This window comes from Pelophylax lessonae (genome assembly GCF_965119305.1).
Source record: "Pelophylax lessonae genome assembly, chromosome: 6".
Classification (NCBI taxonomy): Eukaryota; Metazoa; Chordata; class Amphibia; order Anura; family Ranidae; genus Pelophylax; species Pelophylax lessonae.
This window is the reverse complement of record NC_138773.1, coordinates 127503661-127522275: the sequence shown is the minus strand read 5'-3', so window position 1 is coordinate 127522275 and position 18615 is coordinate 127503661. Positions and strand designations below refer to the sequence as shown.

At 43.1% G+C, this 18615-nt stretch overlaps 1 protein-coding gene across 1 annotated transcript in view; it reads left to right on the top strand.

Annotated features, from left to right (window-relative positions):
• The window catches only part of BMERB1 (bMERB domain containing 1), a 633071-nt gene that overhangs the window by 507937 nt on the left and 106519 nt on the right, over positions 1 to 18615 (top strand). Inside the window, exon 3 of the mRNA XM_082261009.1 lies at positions 12838 to 12911. Coding sequence (XP_082117135.1) covers positions 12838 to 12911 — 74 coding nt within the window. The remainder of the gene's footprint in view (positions 1 to 12837; positions 12912 to 18615) is intronic.

The following is an 18615-nucleotide window of genomic DNA, read 5'->3' as shown; positions in this document are numbered from 1 at the left end:
CGATGCTCGATCTAATGCCCTGAATACCGGTGAAAACGTCCCCCCACCCTCAAGCCGGGTGGGGGCGCACCTTCAGGCTGTGTAATCCTTTGCTTCAGGTTTGGCTGAGTCGGTCTTTTGTTTGTCCGACCAGCCCTTCTTGAACCCTCCTGGAGGAGCCTTGCCCTTCCCGCTTGCAGCAGTCGGGCGCACAAACCCTTTATGGGCGGTAAAGAAAGGTCCCCGCTTGTTACGAGGTCCTTTAGCTTTAGCAGCCTGTGGCAAGAAAGTGCTCTTGCCCCCAGTGGCATCCTTAATGATCTCATCTAGGGTGGCCCCAAATAGGCGATTCCCCTGAAAGGGGAGATTCGTCAAGGTCTTTTTGGAACCTAGGTCTGCTGACCAGCATTTTAACCACAGCACACGTCTGAGGATTACCGCTGACATAGATGCATGCCCTAATAGGGGGGTAGCATCCAAGGCTGCGTCACAGACGAACTGTAGTCCTTGTATGATCTGTTCCATCAATTCAGATGTTCCCTGGGGGATATCTTTCCCCTACAGGTCCTGGCGCACCAATCTCGCCCATTCCGTTAGTGTCTGGGAAACTTGACTAATGACAATTACTGGTCTAAAGGCTGACCCTATCAGGGAAAAGATAGTGCGGGACTCCGCTTCTACCTTCCGATCCACCGGGTCCTTAAAGGACGAAGTGTCCTCCACTGGAATAACCGTGGCTTTATTCAGTCTGGAAATAGGTGGATCCACCACTGGTGGTACCGTCCATTTCTTAATGAGGGATTCCTCAAATGGATAGCGTCTAGCAATACGCTTGGAAATAGTAAAGGTACGTTTAGAATGCTCCCGTTCTTCTTTAATTTTATTACCAAAACACTTGGGTACAGGAAAAACCTTCACCGTCTTGGTGGGTTTGTTAGTACCAAAGGGAATCTCTGTTTCAGTTGCCTCTGCCGGTAAAACCTCAAGTCTTAAGGTTTCCCGAACCGCCACAACTAGTGCGTCCACCAATGCTTCTTCCCGAATTATGGCGGAAGCATGAACGTCCTCCTCACTGTCTGAAGGAACTTTACCTGAGACAACAGCCCTTGCAGAGGGACCTGCAGCTGCAATGACCATCTCAGAATCTGAGTCTGAAGTGTCAGATGATATAGGGGTAGGCGGGGGTCGCTTTCTTGACCCCCGTTCCTGACAGGCCGTCTCCACCCGAGCCACCAAAGACTCCAAAACTGCTGTAAATGCATCTATACTCCCGCAGCCCCCTCGAGGGAAACAGGTGGGGTTACCTGTGTGGCAGGGTCCATGATAATTCCAGTTACTACCCGGAAAACAATCAATCCAAAAAGAAATAAACTTTTTCTTTTTTTTTTTTTTTTTCAGACCCCCAGCGCCACAAAGCCCCTCAATGTTACCTGCTTAGGGACCCCTATCGAGCGAGAGAGATAGACCCCTAGGCTCACCACTTGATGCTCAGAGTTTACTGCAACTTGTCTCAGCACTGTCTAGAACAGACAGGAAGTCTCTTGGCTGGCTGCCTGGGAAGAAAGGAGGAGGCTCCGCCCCTCTGTACGCCTTCTGGCGCCTCCCCTAGCTCCACGAGGTGTTTGAGTCACCTCAAACATGGCCGCCCCCATGCTGGAGACACGAGGCTACGCCAAAATGGCGGCCTCGTGTGATCTACCAAACAATGGCGGCGGCCTTTTACAGGATAGCGGCGTGACTGCAGAGTATCTCGGCATCAATAAACCTCTCTCTACATGGTGATCCGCGTGGCCGGCGGTACCGGACCCTGGCGGACCGCGTGGCCGTCGGGAGGCATGCTTTTGCTGGAGGAATGACCTGAAAAACAGTATACATGTCCTGTGGCTTCTGACAGGTAGGATACCATATCTATCACAGTAAGATTCTAGTACTGCCACTGATTACAATCATTTAAACATACTTGCAATTAGATTGTCAGCTCCCAAACCAAGCCTCCTGGCTTTTTGTACACAAAAATCACACTCAATAGGAGAATCTGTGCCATGTTATAGGATAGAGGGGAACCCATCCTTACCATACAGAGAGGGGCCCGCGTTCACCACAAGACCCGTCAGGGGAAAGGGGGGAACATACTACTCACCATACCGGAACCAGGCGGGCGCCAACTCCTGACAGTACCCCTCTCCACCGGGGTGGGAGGGCTGTCGACCAATACGGACGCCGTGACTCATGGTCTTTGGCGTTTCAGCGAGACGTTTAACTCGCAGGGTCAGTCCCCGTCCAGTGGAACTATGTCGCGGCCGACCCAGCGCGGAGCTATGGCCTGCACGCGCTCGCAGGCTGAACTGGGGTGACCACTGGATCTCAACATCCAGCCCGTCGCCCAGTTCAGCTTTCTTGCTTGAAGATCTCACAAGAACACTGGAGAAAAAAGCTGTCTAACAAAAAATCTTTCTAAGAAAAAAATCCTGCCAGGACCGAAGATCCCAGCAAGGTATCTAGGTCCTTACTCCTGACTAGACAGAAAAAAACTGATTTGCTGTAGCAGAGAGAGAGAGGATATACCCTCGGGGACTGCCCCTAGGGTGTGGCCAGAGTATTTTCTTTCCTGTCTAGTCCTACTCCTGTGGAGGGCAGCATAACCCGAGGGTGTTGAATCACCGAGGACTACGTCTGTCAATGAGCGACAGAGAAAATAAGTTTGGGTTGTCCATATGATTTGCGTTAGTGTCCAACTATTCAGACCAAGCCTCTTGAAACATTGATTTAAAGGAGTCATTGTGCACACAAAAGGAAGGGAAACGCCATTGAGGACATGTAGATCTGGGAGCAAAATCAGTAAGTTTTTTAGAGATGGGGCTGTGATAACCATGTCATCATGGATAATAGTGTCCTGAATGTAAGGCACTAAGGAAACCGTAGTGAAGATGTAGTACAGCCTAGAAAAGGATTCATGTGGATGAGAGAAGAATGTAAAGTCCCTTTCTGTCGGGTGGGATACCCTCCATAGATCTATCAATTGTAACGAGGAGACCATCTGATTCAAATGGCTTTCCTGTTTGTTCGTGGTCCAACTATGGTGAGCTCCTTTTGGTTAACCTATCTTCAGCCTCTGACATTATGGAGTTATAGTCTACTCCCACTAAGTGGGGAAACTGGGGGTATTGTAAAAGCTTACCTGCTAAGTTGTGAAAGTATGCCCTGTCTGGGTAGATGGGTACATAAACACTGGATATTATAATCTCCTGTAAGTAAAATTTGATGCGGACCGTGACTAGCCTACCCTCATCATCTTTTTCTACAGAAACTAGCCCATGAGATAGTTTTTTTGTTCAATAGAATAAGAACCCCTGCTTTTCTACCTCTGGAAGCGGATCCTAGAACTCTGTCCACCCAAAGCTTTCTCAGGCGGGAGAAGTCATCTTCGGAAAGATGGATCTCCTGGAGAAAAGCGATGTCAGATTTGAGTCTTTTCAAATACCTAAGTATTTTCACTCGTTTGGTTGGGGACCTAAGTACTTTAACATTCTAAGAAATGAAATTCAAAGGGTGTATAACAAGACTGACCTTGCTTGGAGCTTGTGATAATTAATTCCACCTAAGTGAAGGTAGATAGGTGTAATTCCAATTAAGTCTTGTACAGATTTAGTCTCTTTGCTTCAAAGGATCCCCACAGATAGGGTGGGAAAGAGGAGGGAAGGAAAGGGATGAAAAGAAATAATGATTGCAAAGAAAAAAAAAAAAGAAAAAAAAATTATAAAATATATAGAACAATATACTTTTAGGTTTAAACCAGCACAGTAATGACTTTGCTTTTTTCCGTGTGTATATCCCCCACCGGCAAACCGCCAACCCACACAGTACTGGTCAAAAGTGGCAAACCAAGCTGCAGCAATCCTGGGCCTATAATATAGAGACAAAAAGAGCTGAAAGTTGGTATGCGATTAGCATTTGGCCCCTTTGACAAGTCTGCTGGCATGGAGAGATATACCTACAGAAATTGCATAACTGTACAGAACAGTGGTAGAAACTCACAGGACCCTAGCCGAATGGAGCCAGGTGAGCAATTGAAACCTTAGTAACAATCGCAGAGAAAAGGATTCAGCAGTACCCGTGTGCCTTAGTGGGAAAAAGGATCTGAGCACCCAATGAGAAGCCTCTGGTTCAGCAGCCAATAGAGTTATTCAGCGGAAGATTTGACTTCATGCACTTGGGGGGATCTTTTCTAGGACTCCTTTGGTCCCTAGGGCCATGTTTGACCTTGTCTGGGCTGTTGTCTCCAAGTGTAATTTTAACAACTAGGGAATGAAGGTATGTTTCTGCCTTCTCTGGGGTGTGAAAGACAATTTGTTCCCCGTTTTGTGCCTTTAAGCAAAGTATCCCTGGGTATCCCAAAGTAAAGTCTATGCCGTTTTTAAAGATGTCAGCACATATAGGTTGAAATTCCTTTTTGTTTCTTCTAAACCTCTGCAGAATAGTCAGCAAATAACAAAAGTTATGGCCCTCTACTGACAAAGTACAAGCTTTCCTGAATTCCTGAAAAAGAGCCAGGCGGTCAGCATATTTAAGATATTTAACTATGACTGGTCTCGGTTTCTTCTGCTTGTCAGAAACAGTGCCCACCCAGTGTGCCCTTTCCAATATGCATTTTTAAGGCAGGCCCAATGCCTCAGGTATGACCATGGAACAAATGTCTAAGAGAGACCCAGGCATGAAAGTTTCTGGGAGGCCGATTATTCTTAAGTTGTTACGAGTGGATCAGTTTTCCAGGTCTTCGATTCGGTCATATAGTATTTGTTGTGCTTGAGTGTACTGTTCCAGGGCAGCATTGGTATGTATTTGCTCATCCTCTAAGGATGATATTCTGTGTTCCGCTTCAGTAATTCTCTGGGCATGTTCACTCAGGTCTTTACGTATTTGCAGCATCCCTGCTGCCACAGCTTTTTCCACTGTTGTGGTGATAGTGGGAGAGAGCAGAGCAGCAACTGCCCTGGCTATCTGCCCGTGAGTGTCCTCTTGTGTTAATCTCCCTTGCTCACCTGCCTCCATACTGTCCTCCATGGCCAATGGTTTGGTGCTTGGTTACTTAGTCATGGCCGCCATCTTTGGATCCACATACGTGTGTGAGGGAGATGAGTGCCGTGACCTGGAAGACGAGCGGGAATGGGGTCGCGATAAATATTTCTCCATCCAGTCGGTAAGAGAGAGCGTCCAGTGAGGCTGAGCCAGGAAATACTTCCCCGGGAGCTTGTATAGCGGTTTAGTATGCAGGTTAATGCAGAGCCACCAGTGCACATGTCCTCCTACATACGGCACCGGAACCCGGAAGTGCACAATTTTAAAGCATGACATGTTAGGTATCAATTTACTCAATGTAACATTATCTTTCACATTATAGAACAAAAAATGGGCTAACTTTACTGTTTTCTTATTTTTTTTTTTCAAAAAAAATTGCGTTTGTAAGACAGCTGCGCAAATACGGTGTGACAAAGTATTGCAACAATCTCCTTTTTTTTTCTCTAGGGTCTCTGATAGATAAAAAAAAAAAAAAAATGTATAATGCTTGGGGGTTCTAAGTAAACTTATAGCAAAAAATACAGATTTTTAACTTGTAAACAACAAGTGTCAAAAATGAGCTTGGTCCTTAAGTGGTCCTGGGGTCAGGAATAAAGATGCAGATGTTCTGTCAAGACAGAGACCCTATAATTCAGGAGTCTCCTGTGAAGAGTGGGCTCAACTGACACCCAAAAGCATACAAGCCCTATGCCAAGGGGTGAAATACCAAGCCAGAGTCCGGTCAAGAGCTGAAGACATTGGGGCCCCAGCAGCCTGTGTCCCCAAATCTTACTTTGACCCTACCCGAGTTGGGGATAAAAGCTTGCCCAAGCTCTCCAATAAGGATTTGAGAAGTGACCAGATAGAGGATCCCCTTTGCAGTTTGCTGTTGAAGGCTTTGGAGGGCCAACGCCCAGATTTAATACTCAGTCTCCCAAAAAAGAGGCCTGTCTGGTGCATAGAAAATGGTGTGCAGCGGAGTGGTCTACTGAAGGGACCCCTCCAATGATCCTGAAGAGAGGTGGCGTTTTTTTTTTTGCCAAGGAAGCATAGAGAGACTGTGCTAACTGCTATACTTGACAATTCTGGTCACCTAGGGCTCAAAAGGACATTCAACTTGGTGAGAGACTGTTTCCACTGGCCCTGCATGCTGGCTGGTGGTGACTGACCACTTTATCTGGTATGCCCAGACATTTCCCACTAAAGATCAGCAAACATGCCGTTTACTCCGACCAGGGAGATACTTTGAGAGCAATCTCATCAAGAGACTCTAAGGCATTTTGGGCATTCAGAACTCAAGAAATATCCCCTATCACCCTTAAGGGGACCCTCAGCCAGATAGGTTTAATCGCACCCTCTTAGGTATGCTTGGGGCTCTCTCTTTAGAGCAGAAAAACTGCATTGAAGTAAGCATATAGCAGCCATTGTGCATGCCTAAAATAACACTACAAATTATACCACAGTCTACTCCCCTTACCGGCTTAAATGCCAGTTGATTTGGCCTTTGGCACATCCCCGGACCATACCTCAATGACGTCCCACAGAGGATATGTGGACCACTTCAGGAAGAGTCTTAAAACAACGTATGAGAAGGCTCAGGCTGCCTCAGATTCCCAAGGGCACCGAAACAAGAGGAACTTTGACTTGAGTGCTACTGAGGAACTTGGGTGTCCCTGGAAAGCACATGTTGGCTGATTGCTGGAAGTCGCAGCCTTATATCATCTGTTAGCAGCTGCCAGTGCTAAAGACTTGGCACCGCAATTAACTACTGCCTTTATCAGAAGCAGTTTCTGTGCTGCAACAGCAAGATTAGCAGTCTACCCCAACAACCTCTCTGAGACCTTATCCAGTAATCTGGATAGTAACCCTATCCACTCTAAATCTGTGCCCCTAAACGCAGATGAGGGGGACAGTGAAGAGGAAGAAATGGGCATGGACTGGCTGTGGCCATCCAAAATGTTGGAAACTGTCACCCCTCCTCCTTCTAGAGAAACAGATACCAGAATCCTCAGGCCTGAGTTCTCAGAATTCGTACCTCAAAGCCAACCTCTGGAAAGTCTGGAAGACTCCCAAACCTCTGACAGCCGGAGATTCAGAAACCTTTTGATCTCCTATAGTGGAAGAACAAGGATCAGATGCACAGAAGGAAGAGGTAGCTGTACCTGAAGAAGAGGCTAGTGTGCCTACAACACCTGAACCCAGAGAGCTACATATTTTTGGTAAAACAAATTGCAATAAGCGTATTTTGATTGGTTTGCACAAAAGTTATCGCGTTTACTTATTACGGGAAAGATTTATGTCATTTTTATTGTTTTCTTTTTTTTTTACTAGTAATGGCGGCGATCTGCGATTTTTTGCGGGACTGCGACATTGCGGCAGACAGATCGGACCCCTAACTGACATTTTTGACACTTTTGGGGGTACCAGTGACATTACTACAGTAATCAGTGCTATAAATATGCACTGTTACTGTAATCATGACACTGGCAGGTGTGACAGGAAGTCAGGTAAAGACTACTCAAGGTGAGGTCTTGGATTGTTTCTATGTGAAAAGAAACCAATGGACATTTCCTGTGTGAAGGGAAAATGAATTAAGACTGAAGACTACTCAAGGTGAGGTCTGGGCTTGTTTCTATGTGAAAATAAATAAATGAACTATTTCTATGTGAAGAGAAAAGGGACATGTTCAAGGTGAAGAGAAAAGGGACATGTTCAATGTGAAGAGAAAAGGGACATGTTCAATGGACATTTGTTGTATGAAGAGAAAAAACATGGACTATTGAGTGTCTGCTGTAGGATCAGCAAAGTCTGCCCAACAGTAGGTTGGGGACATACTTCCTTAGGTAGGTTCCTGTGTGTGAGAAGGTAGCCGCCCACAGTGGCAAGGATTTATTTTGTGTTTTATTTTATTTTTGCTGTTTTTGACGCTTGCACTTGTGTGAAGAAAATTGCATGAATAAACCAAACTGTTGTTTGCAACCACTTCTCGGCTATCTCCCTGTCTAACGAACCCCCCAAAGGGGTCATCCACACCCGCCACCGAGCTAATCCCCTCACACAGGGAAGGGGTTAACCCTGTTGGTGATCAAGGGGTTAAATGTAAGCCTAGGGGAGTGATTCTAACTGCGGGGGGGGGGGATTGGGCTTGTGAAATGATCACAGAGACATGCGATCCTATATGGCAGGATCGTATGGTCTCTATGATCATTGCAAGCAGAAGGACGGACGGCTGTGTTTACAGTCCGTCCTTCTCTGTCAGCGGGGAGAGATCGAGAGTGTCAGGCAGCAATCGGAGCCACCTGACACATGCGCCAGCTTCCCCGCTGACAAGCGCGCGCGCTCGCCCCCTAGCTCCTGTGAGGCAAGTGACGTACTGATAAGTGACTGCCTGGGAGAGCCACTCTGCCGACGTATATATAAAGTATACGGTCGGCAAGTGGTTAATAAAGGTTTAGGAAGACATCAGGGCTCCCAGTTAGAGACTGCTCCACCCAAGGGAGACAGGAGGTCTCCAGCAGTCAGAGAGGCTGCATGTGGCAGCCAAAGCCTGTATGTCTGTAAGAGACAGTTAATGGCCTGGGGGCCAGAAGAGCTGTGTGCGTCAATGTGGAGCCATCCACACTAGAGGAGCTGTGTGCGTTAGTGTGAAGTCGTCCACACTGAAAGAACCTGTGGTCTTGTGTGACCAGCACAAAGAGCAGAAGTAGTGCTATAGCAAGAGAGCCAGGTGGGCTAGTGTTTTCAGTTGTGTATTTACTGGAGAAGAACCCCTGTGTGGGAAAACCTATGTTACAAATTTTTTTTTTTTGCCTTTTAATAAAAATGGGCTACCAGGCCCTTAAAATATAGTATCTGACTACAGTAAATCACAGGAGAAACGCATCTGCCACTAAGCTAATGGTCCCCCATGTTACAGTGTAAAGGTGAGATCTAAGGTCTTTTTGACCCCAGATCTCACAGTAAAAAAGCACTGTCCTCCTTATTTCTATTACAAGGGATGTTAAGGCACTAGACCACCTCTGTAACTCTAAACTGGTAATCTGAAGACATTTTTAAAGTGTCGCCTATGGAGATTTTTAAGTACCAAAGTTTGTCACCATTCTATGAGCATGCACATTTTTTTTTTTTTCAAATAATCTTTATTGGATTTTTCAGATATAACAAAAACCATAGTACATACAATGAAATCTAACGTCCAACAAGAATAAAAGATACATATGTTTCGTTCTAACTAGTCGAGAGATGACAATTAGACATTCTGACGGTACCAATGCAAAATAACAGGTATTGTAACCTGTTGAAGCTGCCAGGCTTTGTTCCATATTTTCTGGATAAGAGCATATGTGGGAAAGAGTTTATTAGATTTGCTGTAGATTTGGGATTGCAGAAGAGGAGCCAACCCATACAGTGGGTATAGGTCATAAGTAGGGCAGCTGACTCCCCCCTCCCGCATCCCATGGACCTGGCTATATACTGCAACTGAGATGCCAAATAATAAAGCCATGGATTTGGGAGTGTCAGCCCTCCAAGATCTTTTGGTCGCTGGAGATACGCCAGCTTGATGCTAGGGTTCTTAGAAAGCCATAGAAGGGACCTAAAAATATAATTAATAATACGAAATATTCTCAGAGGTATAACCACCGGGGAATTATGAAGAACATATTACAGCTGTGGCATAAGGATCATTTTGATTAGGTTGGCCTGGCCTACTAACGACATGCGAAGCCGGGACCAAACCCTAACTTTTCTCAAAATGTAACCAACAAGGGGGTCACATTAAGGCCTACAAAATCTAGCAATTTAGGAGTAATCTGTATACCCAAATATCGGAAATTCCTCTGAAACAGGAATAGCCGTATCGGATAAGGACCTGTCAACAGGTGACTCATCAATAAACATCAATGAGGACTTCGTCCAGTTAATCAAGAGGCCAGAGTAAGAGCCAAAGTCTGTAATAACGGACATCGCCTCCACCAAGGACTGGGACGTGTCTCCTAATAACAGCATGGTGTCATCTGCATAAAGCAGGATCTTTTCCTCCACTATACCATATCTAAAACCCACTATCTTCACTATCTTCTTATTGTTTCTAATAAGAGCGGCAAGAGGCTATATAGCCACCGCAAATAATAGCGGGGATAGAAGGCATCCCTGCCTAATGCCCCTATATAATGAGAATGGGGAGGACACGCGCCCATTTTCCCTAATAGCTGCCTCCGGTAAATAATGCAAAAGTTGAACCCAGGAGATATATTCTTCCCCAAACCCAAATCTACGCATAACAACCCACAGGTAGTCCCATTCCACGCTGTCAAATGCTTTTTGTGTATCCAAAGACAGTAATGCACGATCGCCGACATTGTCCACTGGAGATTGCAGGTTCAAATAAAGTCTGCGAAGATTAATCGAGGTAGACTTCTGGGGCATAAACCGAGCCTGATCCAAGTGGACAATGGAGGCAATCACCTTATTCAAACATAGCGCCAACACTTTCGCTAATATTTTAATGTCACTTTGTAACAGTGATATAGGTCTATATGATCCCGGGTCCAGCTTGTCCTTACCTGGTTTTAAAAGGAGGATAATATTAGCTTTACGCATTGAGGGAGGCAGTCGCATGGTCTGTTTCGCCTCCTGAAAAACCTCCAGGAGATGTGGTAACGTCTCCTCTGAATATATCTTATAAACTTTGATCGGGATTCCATCCTCACCTGGGGCCTTAGTGTTAGGAAATAAAGAGGTGGCATGTTGCAACTCCTCTAGAGTCAAGGGGGCATCTAAAAGTTCCCTCTCCAACTCAGAGAGGGACACCAATGGAATAGCCTCCACATATTCCAGCAGGTCCATCTCCTAGTGGGCCTGTCTTGACTGATACAATGTAGAATAGTATGATACTAGAATTTCCGGCATCCAGGGTGCTGACCACCCTCCCCCCGCTCCCCTTTAGAGTACCTATAGGGGGAGAGGACTGATTAGAATGGGCAATGGGAATTGGCTAAAAGGCGGCCTGTACACTCCCCTTCCTCATAAAATGCCTGCCGATTAAAAAATCGCTTCCTTTCAGCCCCAGCAGTGTTAATACGCAGGAGAGCCTCCTGCGCCACTACCCAGCTATCACGATTGATCTCCGAGGGGTCAGCAATAAACCGAGCCTCCAGACGACCAACTAATTGCTCGGCCTGAACCCCCTGCGCAGCTGTATTTAGTTTAATGGACTGAACCTCAGTTATAAATAGGCCCCTCATATATGCCTTAAAAGCCTCCCACCTAATACCCAAATCATCCTCTCCTATATTCATTTGCCAGTACTGCTGAAGCTTAGTTCTCACTTTATCATGAGACAGGAACAGATTTAGCCAAAGAGCTAAATATAAGGAGGAGGTTGAAGAAGTACATTCATCAACATAGGGGAAATCTGGGCAAATTTGACAAGCTGTGGGCCCCCTAGCTAGCTATGCCATATGAGTATAATATAATGGAGTAAAACAGAACAAAAAAGAATTGAAAATAAAAGAATAGAATAGAAAAATAATAGAATAAAATTGAAAGAATATAACCATCTTCTGAAATTTGAATAGAAAAAGAATAGAATAGAAAGAATATAACCATTTCCCAAAATAGAATTTGAATTTGAATATAATGAAAAAGTATAGATTAGAATAAAATAGAAAATAACAGAATAGTATAGAAAAACAACAGAATAGAATAGAAAGAATATAATCATCTTCATATTCTATTCTTTTCTAATCTATTCAAGTTTTTTGAATTCTACCCTTTTTCTATTTGTTCATTCTATTCTATTTTTTTTCTATTCAAATTCAAATTTATTTTATTCAAAATTAAAATTTTGGAACATGGTTATATTCGTTCTATTCTAGTCTGTTTTTTTTCTATACTATCTGTTATTTTCTATTCTAATCTATTCTTTTCTATACAAATTAGAATTGATTCTATTTGAATTTTGGGAAATGGTTATATTCTTTCTATTCTATTGTTTTTTTTATTATTTTATGTTCTATTCTATTATAGTCTATTCTATTTTTTTCTATTCCATTCTTTTCTATTCTATTCTTATGTATTTGAATTCAAATGTATTCTATTTGAAATTTGAATTTCAGAAGATGGTTATATTCTATTTTAATCTATTCTTTTTTTTAATTCTATTCTATTTTTTCTATTCTATTCCTGTACTTTCTATTCTTATTTATTCTCTTTGGAAATTGGAAAACAAAAACTATTTAAATTCAAAAACTTTTATCATTTGAAAGCTATTCAAATTTTAAAACTATTCGACTTCGAAAACTATTCAAAATCGATTTGAAAACTATTTGAATCGATTTGAATTTAAATTTCATCCAAATCCTAATTATTTTTCGGATTAGTTTAAATTCGGTGCTATTGTAATTGGAAAATTCAGATGCATCCGAATTTCTAAAAACTGAAAATTCGTCCGAATTTCAATTCAGAAACTAAACAAACTGCACATGTCTAGTTTTAAGCCTGCCGAACAGAAGCTAGGTTTTTCCCAGCAGGACCAGCATGTTAGTGTCTTATGTGTGCATCCTCTTGAAACTTTCTTGTGGATTTTTCTTTCTTTACAAATTCAAAATCCCTTCCCAGACCCAGGCTCCACCCAACTGAGCCTTCTACTACATATTACCTGACTACCTAACTTAATTCTCAGAGAATAGGGTAGAACAGGGACAATCCTATCCCCTTTATCCTTAGCGATAGTCTGCAAACTGATCAATATATTGAACTAGTCAATTCCTAATGTCAGTATTTTGTATTGTTTTCTTGCAGGATTGATGACATTCAGCTGTGCAAAGAAATAATGAGCCTGAAACAAGAATTGCAGACCTTAGTAGATGTGTCTGGTAAGTGTTCAAATCCCTCATGAAATGTAAACTATAAAACAGACATGGGAGTGACACATGTGCAAGTCACAAGCAAGTCTCAAGTCTTAACCTTCAAGTCCCAAATTACTGTGGTGAAAAGCAAGCAAGTCAAGTCATTTATTTTGGTCAAGTGACAAGTCAAGTCAAGTCGATTGATCTACCCCAATTTTCACCTTTAAATCAGTTAAAAGTCAGTGGTCAGTAAAGGTTTTGTTTTATTTTCAACATTAACAAAACTGCTTAGTGCTTTTTTCTTGGCATATTAAAGAAACACTTTGAATGCCCAAACAGCTCAAAATCCTTTGTCTGGTCATGTTTCAACACCACAGTCACTAAAAACATGTTAAGTATTTCCATTGTTAAACAGCCAGTGTCCTAAAAATCAGAACACACTGAGATTTTTTAAGTGACTGTGGTGTCAGAAACATAACAGGCACATTAATTTTGTTTTAACACATCTTGAGAAAATGCAAATATTTAATAACCTAAAAGTAAAGTCATTTCGAGTCATATGTCTCAAGTCAAAGTCAAGTCTCAAGTCATGAATACCAAGTCAAAGTCAAGTTGAGTCTTTTATTAATTTTAGTCAAGCAAGTCTCAAGTCCTCAAACTGGTGACTTAAGTCAAGTCATGTGACTCAAGTCCCCCACCTCTGCTATAAAATCAGGGAAGTTTCTAGGACTATAAAGCTGAGTACACATTGTCCAAAAATCAGCCAGTTCAGTAGGAACTGGCCAACGTTCAGTCAATGTGTACAACAGTCTTTTTGACAGAAGCCGATCAAATAACCAGCTTTTGTCGAAGGGATATGCTGGAAATGCAGCATCCAATCAGTCCTTGCAGCCAATGAGAGAAATTGATGGTGCAGGTACCAACAAAAAACCCACGCAAAGGAAATATTATAAGTGAATAACCGTACCTTCGTGTGAATTATAAATATAAAACTTAATTGTGATAAAGAGTGTAGAAAAAAGGTTTCCTTATCAGAAGCCGGAACAAAAACGTAAAATATGTGAAATGTGGAAAAAATTTAATATTGCTAGATAAGAGTTGCGCTCAACCAAATAACACTTGTGAGAAACACAGACCTTATATTATAGTGAATAGGTGGGTGAATAGTATAGTGCAATAAATAAAGTTAAATACTGAAATATCTGTGCAATCATAAATCCATAAAAGTGAAAAATATATATAAAATATGAATCAAGCATAAAAATGTATGTATGTATATATATTGCAATAAATAAATAGTCCGCAATGGATCCCAATAAATGTCCAATGTGAATAAATAATTGATGGTAATGACTTCAGCACTTGATACGCTTAAACACCTCCACCAAAATAACAGGAACACCCGGTGTGCACTCAAGGCTTACCAGATGAAGTGGACCCCTTAAGTTACAGGGGGTCAATACACCAATGGTATTGACAGCCGATACCAGGATAAGGCAGCACCTCCAATATACTCCAAACAAATCCTCCTGTATAACTCACTGTTGCTGGGGATGGACTCCCATATATCATACACAGGACAAGAGGACTCAAATGGTGAAGTACGTTAATGAAGTATAATTGAATAAAATTACTCAGATGCACTTACATGGTAAAAGGCTTGTACAAAGCATATACATGAAAACAGCCGTGGTCTCCAGGTTGGAACGCCGCTTCCGCGTTCCACCTGCGTTCCACCGGGAGCCAAAAGTGACGAGGTAGCGCGATCACAATCCTACATTCCGACGCGTTTCATCAGCGCGTAACTGAAATCATCAGGGTGCAGCCAATGGCTAAGAGTGCTGATCTGTGTGTCCTGGTCGAGGGTTGGGGAGTCCCCTTGTCAGAATACGATAGCTTAGCGAGGGAGATCGCCGCACCAACATCACTTGTGTTGGTACAGCGATCTGTCAGGTTTTTTTATTTATTTTTGTTTTACCCCTGGATAATCTTTTGGTGAAAATAATATGTATAGTAGTAGTGGGGCAATTAATGGCATGCAGAAATTGAGGACACCAAGATTTGTAAAAATATAATAGCCTATATTTCTCAATATGCTATACACAGGGCTCAAAATTTCAAGTCCTGAGCTACTAGCCAGGCCTTGAGTTACTGGCCACCAGTTGCCCCACCCAACCCCTACCCTGCCCCCCCCCCCCCAAACAGGTCCTTGTAAATTATCTCATGGAATGATTTAGTGCAGATTTAGACTAGATTCTAGGGAATTCACTGCTCTAAAATATACCCTGGATGTGACATGCCTTATAGACAGTTAGATGATATATGTAATGATAGCCATGCATAAACCAGATCCAAAGGCCTCAGACTAGTCCCTTAATATAGAAATTACATAAGCCATTACCGCCCAGGGTATGCTGAGACTTGAAGTTCTACACACAGTCCTACACACCAGCACCCCCCATAATCCTTTCCATGGTGTCACCCCACATTTCATGTCCCTCTTTACCCGACTGGCAGGCTCCTTTGTGCACCTATGCTATTAGGGGGTTGTCCTTGCTGCAGTGCTCTCCGATATTCTAGTTTCAGGTAGCACATGTCATAGGTCTGCCCATCACTGACACACACCTGATAATTATACTTGCACTGGCACCCTTGGTGCCCCTCTTGCCGGTCGGTGGCTTGCAGTGAAAAGTGTCCCCACAGGGAGGATCCTCTTCCCTGGGCCACAGGGAACTCCTTACCCCGTGGCACAGATCAGGCAGCAATTGCAGCAATCCCAGGACAGCACTCACATGCCTCCAACTCACAGGGGAAGTACATGATTTATACTTTTATACAAAAGTATGAATGTACAATGTAATATCACAGAGGTATGATATAAATAATGCATACTTTATGTCCATGTAGCCATCTAGCATGTTTATTGGAGCAAAGTCCAGCTTTTTACGCATGCATATGTGGGTAATAAAAACAAGGCAAATAGGAGAAAAAAAAACACATGTAAGTTTAGATAGGATTAATATATAAGCAATAAATGTGGTATACATTAGCAACCCGTACACATTTTTTCATATAAACAATTCCATAAGAGCACTGAATCCCAAAGGCAGAACCACACCTAAAGATTTTTCAAACAAGCCCCTAAAATGTACTCTCATTGCCTCAGGAGGACGGTCCAGCAAGCAGGTAAAACCCCATGTATGGAGTTCTTGTCACAACCAGTGCTCAGCCTATGAAAAGTTGGAGGATATACAGGCATTCCCCTCCTCTTATACCCCTCCAGAGTCTCTGCTCCTTCCTCCTGGTGGAAGACATGACAGCACCGGCAAGAGGTATGGTCCCACCTGTTTTCTTTCCCAATATTGAACTACCATACCCTTCTGATCATGGTGGACAGTGCTACATCTATAACTTAAAGTGATATAAAAAAAAATCTGCTTTTGATAACAATCATGTCATACTTACCTGCTCTGTGCAGCCTGCCTGCGCTCCTTGCCACTCTTCCCGAGTGCCCTCATAGCAAGCAGCTTGCTATGGGGGGGGGCACTTGAGCAGGTTTGCTCCCGAGCCGCAGCTCTGTTTGTCCATTTAGACATGGAGCATGATTTGGCCTCACCCTGCCCTCTCCCCATTGGCTCACTGGCTTTGATTAACAGTAGTGGAAGCCGATGGCTCCCTCTGCTGAGGAAGAGAGGAAGAGACCTGGGAAGAGAGGAAGAGACCTGCTCACGTGCACATCGCTAGATCAAAATGGGGCTCAGGTAAGTATTAGGGGGACTGGAGGGGGCTGCTGAACACAAAAGGTTTTTTTTTATTTTCATGCATAGAATGCACGAAGATAAAAAAAACCTTCATACCTTACAACCACTTTAATTAAAAAATAAAAGAAATTAATAAAAGCATCATAAGCACCATTTAGGGCACCATATAAAACAAGTCCTGAGATTGCAAAGAACCTTAAATTTATTGCAATATCTATAAAAATAACGACATATACAGAATATAAAATATCCTTAAAACAATGGGGCATATCCTTGTTACATATGACTATTTAAAGGGATTGTAAAGTCTCTTTTTTTTAAAAAATAATGAACATATTATATTTACCTGCTCTGTGCAGCTGATTTTGCACAAGGTGGCCCGGATTCTCCTCTTCTTCAGTCCCTCTTCAGTGTTCCTGTCCCCTCCCTTCTGTTAAGTGCCTCCACAGTGTAATGTTCTGGTACCTTTGGTACCCTAATTCCACTTTTCCTAAGTGTATGCGCCCCACCATTCTCTTTTGGTAAGGTGCGCATACACCTTTAAGACCGATGCTGTCATCACTGAGCGCAGCTGGAGCGGCTATTTCAACCTCCGGCGGTCTCACTCACATGTTCGTTCAACGCCGCATAATCTGCCTTGAAGCTCTCATGCTTGCAAGCATACCTCGCTATCGGAACCACACTGCTGATCCCTGTATCCCGCTACCGGATCATCCGCTCTTGCCGAACCTCTCCTCTACTACATTGCTACTAGTGATAAGTACCCCACAGGGGAAACCTCTATAACCTTCATACTAAAGCTTACACTATCTAGCTCTGCATACTAAGGACTATTACTACATCTGCATTAACTAAGATTGCTAGCTCTTGAGCCTAATACCATCTGCTCTTGCACTGGGTTGGTCTATCCTGTATGTTCACCTGCTACTCTATCATCTGCTACCATACATGATTGCTTAACCTATCTGCATCCCATCTGCTACTATCTTACTTTCAAGAACATTCCTTTCAAGTGTCTGTCATCTACCATCTCTACCCAACCTGTCTCTTCAGCCTATCATCACTATATTACTATACATATAAGTCACTCTAGGAACATCTTATTGAGTGTGTGTATCTACTTGCTGAATTGAGACTATCCACACATGATGAGTCTTGGGAGTTGGGATTGGTGTCTCAGCGTTTCTCTACATGACTACTGAAGTGGAATATTTCTGCAGCTGTAAATCCACATTATACATAAAACGCAGGAGCGTTACAGATTGAACGAACCTCAAATGGATTCAGCAGAAATAACCACTCAGGTGACACAATTAAAACAGCAAGTAACTGCGTTAATACACGCACTTGCTGAATTAAGAGAAGAAAATCAGGCTCTGACGCAGCAGGTAACCAGACTGACACAACTTACCACTGCTCAGTCCCCTGAACCCAAAATAAATCCTCCTTTGGTATTTACAGGCGATCGCAAAAAATTTCGCGAATTTAAAAATGCATGTGAGTTACTTTTCTTGCTAAAACCCCGTACCTACCTTACTGATCACATTAAGGTTTGTACTATTATTTCTTACCTAACAGGCGATCCTCGGGCCTGGGCAGACTCTCTTTTTGAGAAAAACGATCAGCTTCTCAAATCCTATACCTTATTTCTAGCAGAACTTACTAGCCTATATGATGATCCCAATCGGCAGAGTACTGCCGATCTTCAATTAAGGTCCTTGAAACAAGGTAGGAGACCTGTGGAAGACTTTGTCGCAGAATTCAAGAGATGGACCCTTGATTCAGAATGGAATGATGCATCTCTGAAAACTCAATTTAGGCTTGGCCTATCAGAGGCCGTTAAAGATGAGCTCGCCCGAGCGGATCTGCCAAAAACCCTGGATGCATTGATACAACTCAGTATCACCATAGATAGAAGACTACGAGAAAGAAAGGCTGAAAAAATGGGAATGCCATTATCCAGTTCTTCT